Source organism: Desmodus rotundus, chromosome 7, assembly GCF_022682495.2.
Source record: "Desmodus rotundus isolate HL8 chromosome 7, HLdesRot8A.1, whole genome shotgun sequence".
In the NCBI taxonomy this organism is placed as follows: domain Eukaryota; kingdom Metazoa; phylum Chordata; class Mammalia; order Chiroptera; family Phyllostomidae; genus Desmodus; species Desmodus rotundus.
In genome coordinates this window covers 102,386,245-102,403,703 of record NC_071393.1, presented here as the reverse complement: position 1 = coordinate 102,403,703, position 17,459 = coordinate 102,386,245, and the positions used below count along the sequence as shown (strand labels likewise).

At 36.3% G+C, this 17,459-nt stretch overlaps 1 protein-coding gene across 8 annotated transcripts in view; it reads right to left on the bottom strand.

Annotated features, from left to right (window-relative positions):
• The window catches only part of KTN1 (kinectin 1), a 113,828-nt gene that overhangs the window by 47,822 nt on the left and 48,547 nt on the right, over positions 1-17,459 (bottom strand). For all 8 annotated transcript variants that reach the window (XM_053927714.2, XM_053927718.2, XM_053927722.2 and 5 more), the window contains exons 7-15: positions 15,689-15,829; positions 12,998-13,104; positions 9,674-9,806; positions 7,906-7,993; positions 5,171-5,337; positions 2,507-2,575; positions 1,326-1,363; positions 561-651; positions 130-198 (exon numbers count right to left, since the gene is read on the bottom strand). In XM_053927714.2, the coding sequence (XP_053783689.1) occupies positions 130-198; positions 561-651; positions 1,326-1,363; positions 2,507-2,575; positions 5,171-5,337; positions 7,906-7,993; positions 9,674-9,806; positions 12,998-13,104; positions 15,689-15,829 (903 nt within the window). The remainder of the gene's footprint in view (positions 1-129; positions 199-560; positions 652-1,325; positions 1,364-2,506; positions 2,576-5,170; positions 5,338-7,905; positions 7,994-9,673; positions 9,807-12,997; positions 13,105-15,688; positions 15,830-17,459) is intronic.

Here is a 17,459-nt window from a genome sequence, read left to right as displayed (position 1 = left end):
GCCAGACATGAGTGGCCAGTACCCTTGTCCACTATCTACATGAGTAAAACGAGGGCTTGCAACACCAATAATGTAAGTGTAAATGAACTGAAAATCTGAGGTAAATGCTGAAAAGCAATAAAGATCTACCTGTTCATTTGCCCGGGCCTGTAATTTTTGCACTTCAGCTTTTAATAAAAAATTCATATTCTGTATATCCTAGAAGAAGGAAAAATGGAATGAGAAATATTTAATATAATTGACTCTGAAGTTGTAAATCTCTTTTCTATTTAAGCAAAGGTCTCAAAGTCTCAAATGACAATTTCTTAAATTAGAAAGTGAAACCATCAATATCTGTTGTTTAGTATATTTCCCCAATTATTATAAATTAGATCATGTGAGAAAAACCCTTTAAACTTTTCCTCTTAGATGGCTAAAAAGGATTATGCAGTTTAGAAAGAAACACTTCTCAAATGAATTCTGGAGTATTTTCCCATCTTCACAGACACGTATACTGATTGCAAGATCAGGGTAACGCAATGCCTGTAAAACACTGCAGCCATTTATAATAATTACTGTACCTTAAGTTCCTCCTCTTTACTTGTTAAATGATCATGTTCATTTGCTAAGGAATCTTCAGTCTGCTTTATCTGCTTATCCTTTTCTGCAATCCTTTAATGAGAATTACGTTTGTACATTCAATAAACATTTAGAAGTCAAATCACAAATCAAAGGGTTAAAAAAAGCCTTAAACACGATCATCCTCGTAGTAGTTTCTCACGTAAATGTACCTTCCATTTTTTAGCTCCTTTCAGTTTAGGAATGACTCTCATATGCATTACTACAGCTCCCTAAAACACCTATCCCTATTTTAAAACTTGAGATCAAAGAATGGAGTTTTTTTTAAGCTACAAGCATGACAATGTCAAAACCGTATTTTAGTCCTTTGAACTCAATTACATTAATACAAAAAAACCCTCCAGAACTTTGTTTTGGGCACTACCACAGAACTAAGATACAGAGTACCTACTACTACTTATTAGATACAAAAACTAATTTACTTCCACTGATTTCAAATCACAATTACCTCTCCCATATAGCTGCTCAAGCCCAAATGAAAAAAAATTTCCCCAACTTTTTTTATGAGGAAGATATAAAAACATCTCTCCAGGAAACAAATCACTAGGGGGGTATTGGGGGAGGGGGAACAAAAGTTGTTCCAAATCTACTTGAGAGTATTTGCTGAACAAGATATAATATAAAATTAATCCTAAGTGTTGAATCTAACAGGTATCTGTTAACGGGTACTAAGCAATTATAAGAGAAATGTAGAAAGGCAGGCTTACACTTTATGTAATTCTTCTGCTAGAACTGAAGCAGAGGTCTAAGAAAGAAAAATAGGTGTCAACATAAAAGCATATAAGACAAAGTTTAAAAGCTGTACAATAATCATCACAACAGATTTAAAACGTAAAATAAATTAATGTATATAAAACTATTAAGGTAGCATCTGGCCAATGATGAGTGTGCAATAAATAGTAGCTATTATTTTGAAGGCAAATTTGATCACCAACAACCAACAAAGGAACAAGACAGGAAAAACAGCCACAACTGTTTTTCATCTCTGTGCTTCTGTTCCTAACTAACAATTTCCAATAATGAAATGATACAGTTCATGATTAAGGTAAGAATTAAGTATTTTGGCATTATCTATGCTCATCTTTACTTTTTAAAAGGTACTGACAGCATCCTATAAGTATTTAATGCTCAATAAATTTTCTAGAGCTACCTTTTAGCTTGTAACTTAAGACTTCAATCCAGTTTGAATTGATAATTACTTTTTATACAGAAAGATGACTTGTATTCTAAGTTAATACTTTTTCTACAACCAATTTTTAGAGTGATAAAGTTGAAGAATTAAAATTCAGTATGTGTATTATGGAAACACGTACTCGGGAATGTTTTCTCTTTTTTCCTGAATGTTCTATTACTTATATTCTAAAGACTATATCTACATCTACCTATCTATCATGTTCCATAAAAACGCTGCCAAAGAAAAACAGGTCTTATAATGCCACTTGCAAGATTTTAGAAGGTGTCCCCACTCATTATACTGAACGATGCTTTTGCACATGTGACACAAGAGTCACGGTTAACATATTGCTACACCCTGAGGGCATATAAAATTTGCCCTATGGCTAGTCAATTTTAGTGAGCACTTCTAATACATAAAATACTATCTTTATACCATCTGACCAATTCCTCCTCTTTAATGACAGAATTGTGGATATTTTTCCCTCTTAAAAAATTCTAACCCACCTCTCAATTAGCTGGATTTGGATTGTTTTCCCTCAGCACTATATATAATTATCAGAATGCTCAGCACTCAGGATTATCAATGTTGACTCACTGACTAGTCTCCTGACTACTAATCCAGTGCTCAGAACTCAACAGGCACTGAGATAGATGGTTAGTTACACAGCTAGGAAGCTATTAGTAATGATAAGCAATAAGAAAGCACCATTACCTGGGCTGCTATCTGGGAATGGAATTGTTGAATTTGAGCTTTCAAAGCTTCGTTCTGTTCCAAAATATCCTTTCATAAATAGAAACCAAACAAAAAGGAGAGGGAGAAAAGTGTACTGTTAACAAATATACAAATACACATGAACAAACTAAGGTACATGTGTTTATCTTTAAATAGGCATTCTTTGATTCTAAAAGACACCATGTCATTTTTTTTTAATTATGTTATTATGCTACTATGACTGTCCCAATTCTTCCCCCTTTGCCTCCCTCCACACAGCACCCCCAACTCCCTCAGGCAATCCCCACACCACTGTTATGTCCATGGGCCATGCATAAAGGTTTTTTGGCTACTCCATTTCCTATAACTATACTTTACATCCCCATGACTATTCTGTAACTACCTATTTGCACTTTTTAATGCCCTTTCACCTACTTTCCCATATCCCCCTCCCATATGGCAACCATCAAAACATTCTCCATATCCATGATTCTGTCTGTTCTTGTTTGCTTAGTTTGTTTTTTAGATTCAGTTGTTGACAGACATGTTTATTGCCATTTTACTGTTCCTACTTCTGATCTTATTTTTCTTAAGTAAGTCCCTTTCATATAATAATGGTTTCGTGATGGTAAACTTTTAGTTTTTTTCGTCTGGAAAACTCTTTATCTGCCCTTCGATTCTAAATGATATCTTTGCTGGATAAAGCAATCTTGGCTGTAGGTCCCTGCTTTTCATGACTTCTAATATTTCTTGCCAATCCCTTCTAGCCTGCAAAGTTTCTTTTGAGAAATCAGCTGACAGTCTTATGGGCACTCCTCTGTAGGTAATTAACTGCTTTTCTCTTGCTGCTTATAAGATTCTCTTTAACGATTGGCATTTTAACTATGATGTGTCTTGGAGGGGGCCTCTTTATATCCATCTTGTTTGAGACTCTCAGTGCTTCCTGGACTTGCGTGTCTCTTTCTTTCACCAAATTCAGTTAAGTTTTCTTTCATTATTTTTTCAAATAGATTTCCAGTTTCTTGCTCTTTCTCTTCTTCTTCTGGTACCCCTATGATGCAAATGTCGGACCTATTGAAGTTGTCCCAGAAGCTACTTACTCTATCTTCGTTTTATTGTATTCTTTTTTTTCTTGTAATTCTGATTGCTCGCTTTTTGCTTCCTTATGTTCCAAATCACTGATTTGATTCTCAGCTTCGTCTGCTGGCAGATCAATGGGAGGGATTTACCCAGGCCAGTCAGCTGCAAGGACTAGCTATGACCACTGACCACAAATCTCCACCCTCCATGGAGGATTAGCTGCGCCCAGGCAGGGTGGTGGTGCTCTGGCATGGTCTGTAGATCTCCAGTGGGGGAACCGATTCTAGGGCTTCCTGGGTGGTGCAGGGCAAGGTCCACCCCCACACTGTGTTATGTCTGGGGCCACCTTCCCAGAGCTATAAAGCAATCTGAGATGGCTGCTACTTGTGCTGGGCTTGGAGATTCCCAGGCAAAGCCAAGCTGTGAATCTAGGCTGGCTGCTGCTAGTGCCAGTTTGGGGTCATTCAGCAAGAGGTACAGGTGCTGGGGGCTCACGGTGGATGGCTGTTGGTTATTTAAGAGGATTCAGGAAATTGTGAATCAGAGCCAAGACCAGCCATTCATGTGGAAAAGTCTCTGTTAACAGCTTGGGTGGGCCCATAAGTTGGGTGGGAGGGAGCCCCAAGGGATCTCCAGTATGGGGCAAACAATGTTAGCCAGGCTGACAGAGACTCAGATATGGCAACTGCCTGCTGGCTCTTTGGCTCTTTCGGGGGAGGGTTCAGAAAAGGGACAATGGCATCTGCCCTCCTTTCTGTCTGGGAGAAAGCTATCCCCCTGTTCCCCTTAATGCCAGGCACTTCAGTTCCTCCATGTATGCCACTAGTACTTTTCAAGCTGCTAACCCAGTGCTAGAGCTTGGAGGGAGTAAGTCTGAGTAAGTGCTTCTGTCAGTCCTTTAAAAGCAACTGCTTGGGACTCCGGAAGTTTCTTCCACTGACTCAATCCCTGCTGGGTTTTGCAGCCAGAAGTTATAAGGATTTCTCTTTCTGGCACTGGAATCCTAGGCTGCAGGGTTGGTGTGGGGCTGGGACTCTTCACTCCGAGACATCCCTCCCAAACTCTTATCCACCATATGTGGGTGTGGAACCAGCCCGTTCTGTGTCTCCACACCTCCTACCACTTTGGATGGATGTGGTGGTCCCTGTTTCTTTAATTCCGCAGTTGTCAGACTGCTGTTCAGCTCAGTTTCTGAGTGATGGCTGATATATATTTCAGTTGCAATTTTGATGTGGTTGTATGAGGAGGAGAGCTGTATTTACCTACGCTGCCATCTTGACCAGAAGTCAAGCATCATTTTAAAACATCAGTAATTAGGCATTCTTTTTAGAGAGTTAATTTGTAAAGTAGAAAATAAAAATGTGTTGTGCTATTCCTAATCCAATACAAAAAGCCTAAGACTGTGGTTAAGGACATCTTCAAGTACATATTCAAACATCTATATAGTGTCAACTGCTCAAAGATTAATTCTAATTATTCATCACCACTCCAGAATTAAGATAAGGTAGACTCCCCTCTCTCTTCTACACAGACACATCCAACAATTGCCCACCTTTATTTTTTAAAAGAGAGAAAATTAGATACCTGAACTTGCATTTGTAGAGACTCTTCTTTGTTCACCCATTTTTGCTCTGATTCCATTAACTGCATTAGTCTTTGCTCCAGTTGCTGTTTTGATACCAAGGTATCTGTGAGCTTACTATGTAGACTCTGTACTTCACCTTCTTTGGCCACAAATTTACTCTGCAAATCTGTAACAAAGCATTGCATTTTACAAAGGTCTCTTCCTTTCCTAGTTACTGCTACTCACCTTTACTGTAGGCATTATCTCCTCTAGAAAACCCTCCTGAATCTCTCCTCTGCTCTCCTCCTCCTGCATATGGCTCCCCTGAATAGCCTGTGCTTACTGTTAATCACAGTACCTGCCACATGGTACTAATTCGGCTCCTGTCCCAGCTTTCTGAAATCAGAGACTGCCTTTTCTAAATGCAGAGCTGGGCCCAAGGCTTGGAACACAGTATATATTCAATAAATGTGTTAACTGAACAGTATGTGGATGTTTCAAACTGTTACACCATTTCCTGAAACTATTCTTTATTTCGCCAACAATAGTTCAGTAAGTACTTTAAGTGAATTTCTAGTAAATTATTTGTACTCTATCTACAAAGCAGAGAAAGATGCTGAAAGTTGACAAATGTCCTGGTATAAGATTAAGTAATACTTTTCTGTCTGCTTCTCTTCTTAATGATAAGGCCAAAACAGGAAAGAGAGAGGGGTGGAGAGAAAGAAAGAGAGAATGAACACAAAGTATTTATGCAATCAGAAATAAATATAACTCTAAATCACAAGAAATTAAGATAAAATGGAGAGATTATCATTAACTTGGCAGAGATGAAGAAAGGGAAGTGTTCCAGAATCCTAGAAAGACTCAGGAAATCGAGATACAAGGCACTATGAGAGCTGCCTCCTGGCCTGATAACACAATCAAGTCCAAAACAGAGAGGAGGAACAACAGGGACAGAACATGGATGACTACCACCAAGGACAGAGAGGCAAACATAGGGAAGACGAGAAAATGTGTGTATATATTAGATATGTTTTAAGAAAAGATGTTTCTTCCATAAGAAGATACTAATATCGGAGTGAAACACAATTCATTAAAGAGCTCCTGAAAATTAAACTAATGGTAATGTCCAGGTTTAGAACTCGGAAGAGCATATTTCTTTCCTGCAACAGTGTAAGTTAAATCTGTGAGGAAAATTATTTCCAACCCAGAACTCTACATCCAGCCAAAGCATGAAATTGGAAAGAAAAACATTTTCAGATATACAAAGTCTCAGCAAATATACTTCAAGGCACACTCTTTGAAGCCACTAAAAAGTAGGCCATTAAATGAGGGAGGACAGCAAAAAAGATGGCAGTGACACGGGGTCCAGCAAACAGGAGAGAGAGACAGAATGAGGTCTGAGGACAACAGCTAAGGAGCAAACCTAGGAAGTAACAAGTACTCAAACAGGAAGACTGAGGACCCAGAGGGATATCCCCAGGAAAAACTGGTAGGTTCTCCAGCATCTAACATGTTCAGAGGCTAGGGGAGGGGAAAAGGTTAAAGGGAGTTTAACCATAGGTAAAAATTTAAATGATAAAAAAAGATCAAGCAACTTAAAAACATAAAGTGATAATTAGCTCCAGAAAATTATGAAAAACACTGTTCGAGAAAAGAATTGCAGTTTTAGTATTTATGTTGGCTCAGCACTGAATAGAGTCATAACGATATAAATGACGAACAATGACATGATCAAAAAGTATCAGGAGGATGAGGGGAAGGTGGGAGGAATAGTGTGAGGGTATTAAGCTCTCATTTTCTGTGATAGAAAGTTAATAGATGCCTGTCAAAAGACAGTGTGTTAGTACAAATAATATGCCTACTTAGAAATGATACAAAACACTAAAAGCAAAAGTACCTGCTTCTGGTGAGTGAGGTTAGGGTGAGGTTAGTGAGGTTAGAGTGAGGTTTTGCTGTTCATAGTTATATAGTTTATAGTTTAAATTCTTTTGGAAAAATTCATGTGTGCTTTGTTCATAAAATATAAAATATTGTCTTTAAAAATCAGCTAATGTATCTTAAATAAACTTTACATATAAAGAAAAATGCCTTCAATATCTTGAGTATATAACAGAAAATAAATACTTAGGGGAGAGAAAAAAAAAAAACCCACAGGAAACCAAAGGTCTAAAGAGCCAAATTCTGCATGATCTACCCTATTGTTTAACTTTATTTTATCAGCTCACCGCCTCTTTCATAAGAGAAACAGAGTAGTGGAAACATAAATAACACACACAATACAAGCTCCATTATCTCACAGATGGAGTCATCAAATTAAGAGTAAATTATAAAAGTTAGTGTTTAAGTAGTAGGTAGTTTTAAGTCAACTACTTGGAATAGCAACGCATTTGCTGTTTTTCTCTTCACAATACAGGAAGTGAGTCCTTCCTTAGAAACAAAAAAATCAAATGAAGAGTTGATCAGGGAACCAAAGGGAATAAACAACTACAAAAAGGACATACACACAGCTAGGCTCCCATTACACTATTATGGACTATAATTTTTTTTGCAACTTAATGCTTCACACAAAGCTATTAGAGTTCTTATTTTTAAAACCCTAGAAAATGTTAAAGAAAAAAAGGTGCTCTGAAAATGTGAAAGCTATTTTTATTGAGCTATAACCAAAATGAAAAATTATACTTTCTCCATGGAAAAGGGAGGAAATATTACCTGGAATTATATACTAAATTTACATAAATACCTTTCTCCTTACCTTGCTGTGCTGCCTCATGCTCTGCTGTTCTCTTCCTGATGTAACTCTGGACTTCTTCCCACCTTCTCTCAGCTTCTTGGAGTTGAACCTGAAGAATGGATAAATCAGCACAAACACAGGATTGCAAATATTTTTTTTAAGTATCCTCTATCTTTACTGTTGTATCATAAAACTGCTCATTCCAATAATTACTCTCCTACACTTTAATAAGACAAGCAGATATGCCTACCTGATAGCATGTGCAGTACCACTAGCCCCAGCCATTCTACTCCCAGTAAACAGGGTTTACAGACTGGAAATTACCTCAGAAATCATATTTGTGCTGGTGGATCAGTATACCTACTACTATGTATATAGCTAATCCACTTAGCTATAATCTGTTTTCCATTAATCTTCCATCAGCTGATTAGGTCTTCAAAGGTGGGATGGTATCTTTATTGCTAAATTTCAGTAAGTACCTACTGAATCTATCATTTGAGGTATAGCACAACACAATTTAATCTTTAGTGTCATTATCTACTTATCTAGAAAACAAACTTTCATATTTAAAAATGCCAGTGGTAAACACACCAGCAAGACAAATATTTAATAAAAGAAAGACCCATTACATCAGTCTCCCACAGGGATCCATGAAAACATCAAGAAAACAAAAATTACACTATTTTCTACATTTCGTTTATTCCCAAAGGCCTTTTAATCCCAACTACTCTGTAACAAGTATCAAGGTATGCTTGCATCAAATACCTAGGTAGGAAACTAATGCATTAAACTTATACAAATTACACTCAACAAATCCTGTCCCCAGTAAAAGGAGGAAATGACCATTCTACCCATCACTCTACTCAATGTACATATGCTATGAAATTTCTGTAATTGATTTTACAGAGGGGTGGGGGCTAGGGGGAGAGAGGGGGACAAAAGAGGAGAGAGGAAAAGAGAGGGAGAGAGAGGGAAGGAGAGACAGACAGACAGAAATCGATGTGAGAAACATCAATCAGCTGCCGTTCGTATGTACCCCAACCAGGGATCCAACCCACAACCTAGGTATGTGCCCTGACCGGGAATCGAATCTGCAATCTTTTGGTGTACAGGATGATGCTCCAACCTAGTGAGCCAGCCAGCTAGGGCTACATACGCTATAAAGTTTAAGAGAAACAAATCTATTCCTCTTTCAGTCACCCACGCCAAACCTATGCATCTCTTCCCAGTATAAGCATATCGCCTTTTCAAGTGTCTGAAGATAAATTCTGGTGTCTAAAGAAATAGTGTGTGATTTTTGTACACTATGGTTCCAGTAAAAGCTACTGGAGCATTCCTTGGTCTTATGCTCAGGCAAGAAAAAGAAAAAAAAAATGTATCCTAATGCTGGAGAAAAGTGGGCTTTACTGAACTTAACTACAAAATCCAAGTTATGCATAAGTGATGTTGAAGATAATTTTAACTACGTGATCTCTGCCTTACACAGGTAGGCCCTAATCCCTACATATAAGATGAAATGCCACTGTTTACACCTGTCAATCAGCTCATTTCATTTGTCCTGTCTTCAGTCGTTAACTTCAAACTTAAGCCTTAATGTAAGGCTTAAACTTAAATTTAATTCTTAATGTAAGAATATTCAATTCTTACATTAGTGCACACAATTCTATACAAGCAGACAAGTCCCATTAAGCTTCAAACTATATTTCTAAAACCTATGTATACATTTAGGTCATTGAATTGAGTATCTACATTATTTATGAAATGATAAATAAAGGTGGATCTACATCACCTTCAGCTGAGTAACTGCTTGCTCAGCATTCTTCTTTTGGACTTCCTCTTGCTGCAGTTTTCCGGTTTTCTCAGTCAGTTCATTCACCAATCTAGCATAATCCTGGCGCAGTTTGTTTAGTTCAGCAGACTGCCTGAAAACAGTATCTGGATTAGGAACCTTCCGTTACTACAAACCCATATAAAGAACCACCAAAACATATTTTATATTAGTGTTGCTGAGACAGTAACTCCACTTACAGCCAACTGAAAAGGCTGTGACTACTAATGAAGTCTGTCTGAGTATAACCTCTGAATAATTCTGAAGATAATTACAGAAATTCTAAAATCACTATAATTAAGAAAATGAATGACCACATACTCATAAGCAGAATCAGCAGTGTCACCCTCAAACTGATGTTCTGAAAATCTATTAAAATCAACCAGTCGGTGTTTAGTCCGTGCAAGCAAGTCTTCTCTAGTGCACTACTTCTCAAAGTACAACCCAGAGCCATCTATAGAACTATCAAAGGGATATCTTTTCTTTTCCTTTTTACTGAATTTATTGGGGTGACACTGGTTAACAAAATTATACAGGTTTCAGGACCACCTGTACACTCTACACTGCGTTGTGGGTTCTCCGCCAGGAGTCCAATCTTCTTCCATGACCATTTATCCCCCCACACCCTCCTCCACCTCCCAGCACACTCCTCTTGTCCCAGCAATCACCACACTGTTGTCCTTGCCCATGAGTTTTTCCTTTTTGCTCAATCCCTACAACCCTGAAAACTAGCCCTGGAACCGCAACCCCCCAACAGCTGTCAGCCTGCTCTCTATCTACGGACCCCTCTGTTTGGTCTGTTAGTTCATTTTGTTCATTAGATTCCACATATGAGTGAAATCATATGGTATTTGTCTTTCTCTGACTGGCTTATTTCACTTAGCGTAACACTCTCGAACACTCTCGAGGTCTATCCATGCTGTTCCAAAGGTAAGATTTCCTTCCTTTTTACCACCAAAGTAATAATCCATGGTGTAAATGTGTTACATTTACACAATGGACATCTCATCTACTTATCTACTGATGGACACTTGGGCAATAATGCTGCAATGAACACAGGAGTGCATATATTCTTTCGAATTAGTATTCCAGGTTTTTTCAGATAAACTCCCAGAAGCAGAATCACTCAGTTGTAAGGCAGTTCCATTTCTAATTTTTTGAGGCAACACCATACTACTTTCCACAGGGGCTGCACCAATCTACATTCCCACCAACAGTGCACAAGAATTCTCCTTTCTCCACATCCTCACCAGCACTTTTTGGTAGATTCATTGATAAAAGCCATTCTGATAGGTGTGAAGTGAAATCTCATTGTAGTTCTAATTTGCATTTCTCTGATGATTAATGACATTAAGCATCTTTTCATGTCTATGGGCCATCTGTATGTCCTGTTTGGAGAAGTGTCTATTCCGAGCCTTTGCCCATTTTTTAATTAGATTGCCTTTTCATTGTTGAGGTTTAGTTTAAGGTTTTATTTATTTATTTTTAGAGAGGGGAGGGAAGGGAGAGAGGGAGAGAAACATCAATGTGTGGTTGCTTCTTATGCACCCTCTATGGGGGACCTGGCCAGTAACCGGCATGTGCCCTAGACCGGGAATCAAACCAGCAACCCATTGGTTCAGAGACCAGCACTCAATACACTGAGCTACACCAGCGAGGGTTGCTGCTGAGTTTTATAAATTCTTTATAAATTTTGGATATTAACCCCTCATCAGATGTATCGGCGAATATGTCCTCCCATTCAACGCGTTGTTCTTTAATTTTGTGGATGATTTCCTTTGCTGTACAAAAACTTTTAGTTTGATATAGTCCCACTTGTTCATTTTTCTCTTTTGCTTGCTTTACCCGAAGTGATATATGAGAAAAAATACTGCTACAAGAAATGTCTGAGATATTACTGCCTGTATTTTCTTCTAGGATTTTTATGGTTTCCAGGCTAAGAGTTAAGCCTTTAATCCATTATGAGTTTATTCTTGTGTATGGTGCCAAGGGTGTCCAACCTTTTGGCATTCCTGGGCCACACTGGAAGAGTTGTCTTGGGCCACACATCAAATACACAAACACTAATGAAAACTGATGAGCAAAAAAAGGGTTTTAAGTAAATTTATAATTTTGTGTTGGGCCACATTCATAGCCATCCTGGGCCACATGCAGCCCATGGGCCACAGGTTGGACACCCGTTGTAGACAGTGGTCTGCTTTCACTTTTTTACATGTATCTGTCCAATTTTTCTAACCTCATTTATTGACTAGACTATCTTTAACCCATTTTATGTTTCTGCCTCCTTTGTCATATATTAATTGACTGTAAAGGTGTGGGTTTACTTCTGGGCTCTCTATTCTGTTCCATTGATCTGTATGTCTGTTTTTATGCCAGTACCAGTCTGTTTTGATTACTATGACCTTGTGTATAGTTGGATATCAGGCAGCATGATTCCTCCACCTTTGCTCCTCTTTCTTCAGACTGCTGTAAATATTCAAGGTCTTTTGTGGTTCCATATACATTTTTAGAATGTTTGTTCTAGTTCTGTGAAATACGCCATTGTTTTCTTAATAGGAATTGTGTTGGATCTATAGGTTGCTTTGGGTAGTATGTACATTTTAATGATGTTAATTCTTTCTATCCATGAACAGAGTGCATGTTTCCATTTATGTGTGTCTTCTTCAATTTCTTTCCTCAACATCTTATAATTTTCCGAGTGCAGGTCTTCTTTTCTTAGTTTCCCTTTCTGATAGTTCATTATTGATGTATAAAAATGCAACTGATTTCTGGGTGTTTATTTTGTATCCTGCTACTTTATTGAATTCATTTATCAGTAACTCCAGTTTGGTCCAAGGAGGAGGTGAGTATAGCTTCCACCTACTCTGCCACCACCTTGGATCTTTCCAGGAATATGTCTTAATATGTACCTTCCCGGGCTTCACCTCAGAGCCACTGAATCCTAATCTTTTAGGAACAGGACTCAAGAATATGCTTTTTAAACTAACATGCCAGATGCCCTTCAGAATAACCAAATTTGAGAACTACTGTTAAAGGGGATAGATGGTTTTAAACTTGTAAATTCAGTCTCATAAATTTGTAAACTATTCAACTGGTGGCACAGTATTTATCATATAGTTCAGCTGATGAGGTTCTTCATACAGCCAGAGAATTGGTTTTCAAAATTAACTCATTTTAGAAACAAATGTGAAAAACAAAACTCAAACCAATTATTATCAAAGATAATTTTGATGATTAAGAAAATACTCTGCCATTCACTTAAAACTAAAGCATTTGGAGACATACTTGCTTTCCAGTTGGTTTGTAGTGTTGCTGACGGCATCTCTCAGTATGCCATTTTCCTGCTTCAAATGAGCTATCTCTGCTTCCATCTGCTCACGGACTTGCTGGAACTAAAATTATTTTACAAACATAAGATTTAGAAAACAATGACTACCAAGGCTAACTTTTAAAAGACACTTTATTATGATAAGAATGTAAAAAGTATCAAGAGAAAGAAGTTTGCATCATTCTTAAATATAAACAGATATAAAGGATGAATTACATTTTGATAGTGATGGATGCAAATCAAATACCAGCTGCCAGAGAATTCAAGAATGCAAGTAGATGCTAGCTGCTATCACATTTGAAATGCAAAATAAATAAACAGAGATGCTGTTTCAGAGTTAATAATTTAGAACTTCTTTCCTACCCAATATACTCATATAGAATTAAGCCTGTGTTGATCCTACGTCAATTTTATGTAAGCAATATTTTTAAAAGATTTCAGTAATCAAGTTTTAAAGTTTAAATTATGTTCAACACATTTATATAAAATTATAAATTAGCTATAACCAAATAGATGGCAAATTCATTACACAAAAATCTATTTGTTAAAATATTCTGGCATCTATTTTTTTATTTCAGAATTATAGAATCAAAAGATAAAGGATAATGAATCTCTTATCTCCACAAGGATATGTCTTACTTTAATATGTGAAATAATCTTAATAATTTTTAATAAACCTATTCAATTAAGAGAAATTAAAATATGTTTCTATTTTTCAGAGAACTTACCATATGGAATGTATATATTATGGCCTCAATAAGCAATCAAGTAAAAAAAAATGATGAATCACTTCAATACCTTTAACTCTCAATTAAAGATACTGCTACAAGTACCTGGCTAATGTTCAAATGAATATTAAGTAGGAATTAAGAAGAAAATATCACTTGAGGTTGGAAAAATCAGTTCTTCGATAACCTGATTTATGGGAAAAAACATTTCGAATTACTGGGGATTGGAAAAATGGAGGATTGGCCAAAACAAAGCATAAAGGCAGCTGTGGATGAGTAAAAACCTAACAACAGTCATTCGCTTCGTTTTTACTACTAGTGTAATTCCATGGAAAACATTTGGACATTGACAGCAGTGAAGAATTTAAAATTTTTCAGCAGACTAGCAATGTGATCCAAGTAGCATTTTACAAACATAAATATGGTACTAATCACATGTTAGAATGGAAAGGAGAGACCTATTAAGAAGGTGCTGTAATTATGTTAGTATGAAATAATAAACTAATCTAAGAATTAAATGCAAGAATAGCTAGATAGAAAGTATCTTTAAGATTTCAGAATAAATTATAGACTGGGTTAAGGGAGAGAAAAGTCAAAGGACTGAAGTATAATAATAATAGTGCCTCAAAATATTAGAAAATAAAAATAACCTGAACAAAAGCCAAGAGAATGATTTTAGACATTTGTTAAATTTGAGGTGATGACAAGAGCTTCCAAAGTGAAACATCGGCCAGCAATGGAAGTAATTTCTAAAAATTTCCTGGTCCAGAAAGTTCAATTAGGGGGAGTGTTATAAGCCCCCTTAACAAGCAGACCCAACTATATTCTCCAAAGACCTACCTATCAGTAATAATGAGAACATTTAATCTCAAAAAAAGAAAGAAAACAAGAAAAATCACTGGGCTAGACCCAACTGTAATTATGAAACTGGATGATACAGAGAAAAGACAGACAGTAAGAACTGAACCTTCTGAAATGCTAGAAAACAGATGAAAGAACAGAAGACAGAACCAAAACCTTTTGAGTTATCCTTCACTGTCACTTCTCTCTTCCTCTCTCTTCCACTCTATCACCAAGCCCTATCTACTCTTTCTGAATCACTCAAAATCACCTTCTCATTGTCAACATCTGATTTCAGGCCTTTATTCTTTTGGATTCCTGCAAAAGCCTTCCAAAAGGTATATCCTTTGTTCCATTCTCCACAATGCTGCCAGAGTAATAATTAAAAATACTAATATAACCACACTGCTGCGTTGCTTAAATTTCACTGGCTCCCTAGTGTTCAGTTATGTAAGGCTCTTTAAGACAGTATCCTTAATGCAAGGCCCTTATGTAAGGCCCTTTAAGATAGTCTATTTACTTCTCTAGATCTTCTCTTCTACATCGCAGCCCTGATTCTCAAATACTGCAAGTCTTACTGTATTTCTTACAAATTGTTATATCTAAACAACCTGTACTGTAAATACTTGGGGTGCTCTCATTAAATAGCTCAATCCTGGGCCCCAAAATAGACCCAATGAACCATCATTTCTAGGGATGGGACTGAGGAATCACACCAAGTAAAAACCTCTTATTCCCAGTGCCCACTCTTTCAATCTCTCACCTGACAATACCTGTTTCAAAAGATTCAACATAGTCTGCATATCATTTCTAACAAGTCTTCCCTATCAATCCTCTTCCTCATCTACCATCTGCACTGTTCCAAAGCACCCAATGCTTACACCACTACTGTAATGATTTACTTGTCAGCATCCAGCCTCCCCATCTAGAAAAGCTGTATACTTAATAAGGCAGCCAGTTAGTTTAACTAGCCATTGTACCATGGCCCAGCATGGGGCCTTGAACATATCAGGCACTTAAAAGTTTGCCAAGTAAATGAATGCAAACATTTTATTTTGTTTTCAAAGGATGAAAATATACCTTCATCTGCATCTGTTGAGCCTCTTGATAATTGACATGCATTTTGTTCTGAAATACATTATGTTCCTTTTCTAATGTTCCAATTCGATCTTTCATCCTTGCTATAACCACACTGTTTCTTTCTTTCTCTGTCATCATTTCCTAGAAGGGTAAATAAGAAAAAAAATTATGAAAAACTTGTTCTTAAGTACATTAAGACTATAGTAATAAGAAAACCTTTTTAACATTAGCAAAAATAATGTCAGTAAAATAATCATGAATTCTGAAGTAAGTACTTACTTAAAAACCAAGGTCAAATGTTTAAAAAAACCATTGTCTCCTGCATCTTAACATCTCTTTACACCAACTCCCTTCACAAACACTGCTGGTCTGTTTACTCTTATTTCAAATGCACTTTCTGGTCTACTGAGTTAGAGTTAAACCTGGAATAAATCCTACCTTCTACCTGGGTAAGAAAGAACGTTTTAAAAGCAAAAGTTAATTCTCTGTAATTTGTAGGTACTAGCTCTCTTTTACGGTACAAAAAATAAGACCTGAAAAAAATAGTGTAGAAGAGGAAAAAAAGAAGTCTCTTTCCTAGAGAAAGAGAGTAAGGATAACATATGTTTATAACAGAATGGAAGTTTGGAATAAAGAAAAAGTAAAAATCAGAAACCAAAAGTTTATTATCTTCCCAATTCAAATCTCAAAAGGGTGATTTCCCTTTGTGTTGCAAGTATTATGAACTTCTAGAATACAATTATCAAAGTAAAAGAAAGCCAAGCAACTTTGAAATTATATGCAGGTATGATCAGCCCATGCCCCCTGCTGTAAGAAACTGACAAAATTTAAGATGTGTATGTAATTTACGGTTACCCATAAGTCATTCACTTCGATTTGCAAATCGTTACATTGATGGATATAATGCACTTAGGAAAAGGCATACACATCTTACGTGTACAGCTCAATAAATTACCACAAAGTATTAACAGTCAACTTTCAAAATTTTTTAAATACAGTCAGGACACTATAGCAACATAAAACTATACTAAAGTTTCTAATCTTAAGGAAATATGCTTATTTTAGTAACAACTTTGATTAATCTTAATCTGACCAAGTTTTTCCAATGACATATTTATTTCCTTCAAATTCACATAAAGGATTTTATATGCAAATGAGATCAGTCTTACAATGTCATGAAGTAGTTATATGAATGATGCAGATATAAACCTCGTTTACTCTACTGTATTTAATTCCTAAAAAAGAGAGGCAAGTACTTTAGGAAGAATGAGGCCACATTTTTTATAGAATGTCAATTATGTTCACAGTCTACATGATTTTTTTTGAGATTTAATTGACAAAGAACATTATATTAGTGTACAATATAATGATTCAATATTTTATATATATATAAAAATAAACCTACATAGTTGTAAATTTTTTTCTTGCGATGAGAACTTTTAATATCTACTCTCCTAGCAACTTTAAAACACACAATACAATATTATTTAGTATAGTGACCATGCTATACCTTACATCCTGGAACTTCATTTATTTTATAACTGAAAGTTTGTATTGTTTGAAAACACTTTTACATGATTTTTTAGAGGTCTGTCTTTACCTCTGAGTCAAATTTCCAGGGCTTGAAGAAATCCAATGATTAAAAATTATAAATATTTATCACAAAAACCTTCACTAATAAATTACTTATGTAAAACTTTTAATTTACCCCATAAATTGGATTTAAACAAGATCACACTGAGTTTTGTGCTTCTATAGAGAATAATTCTAA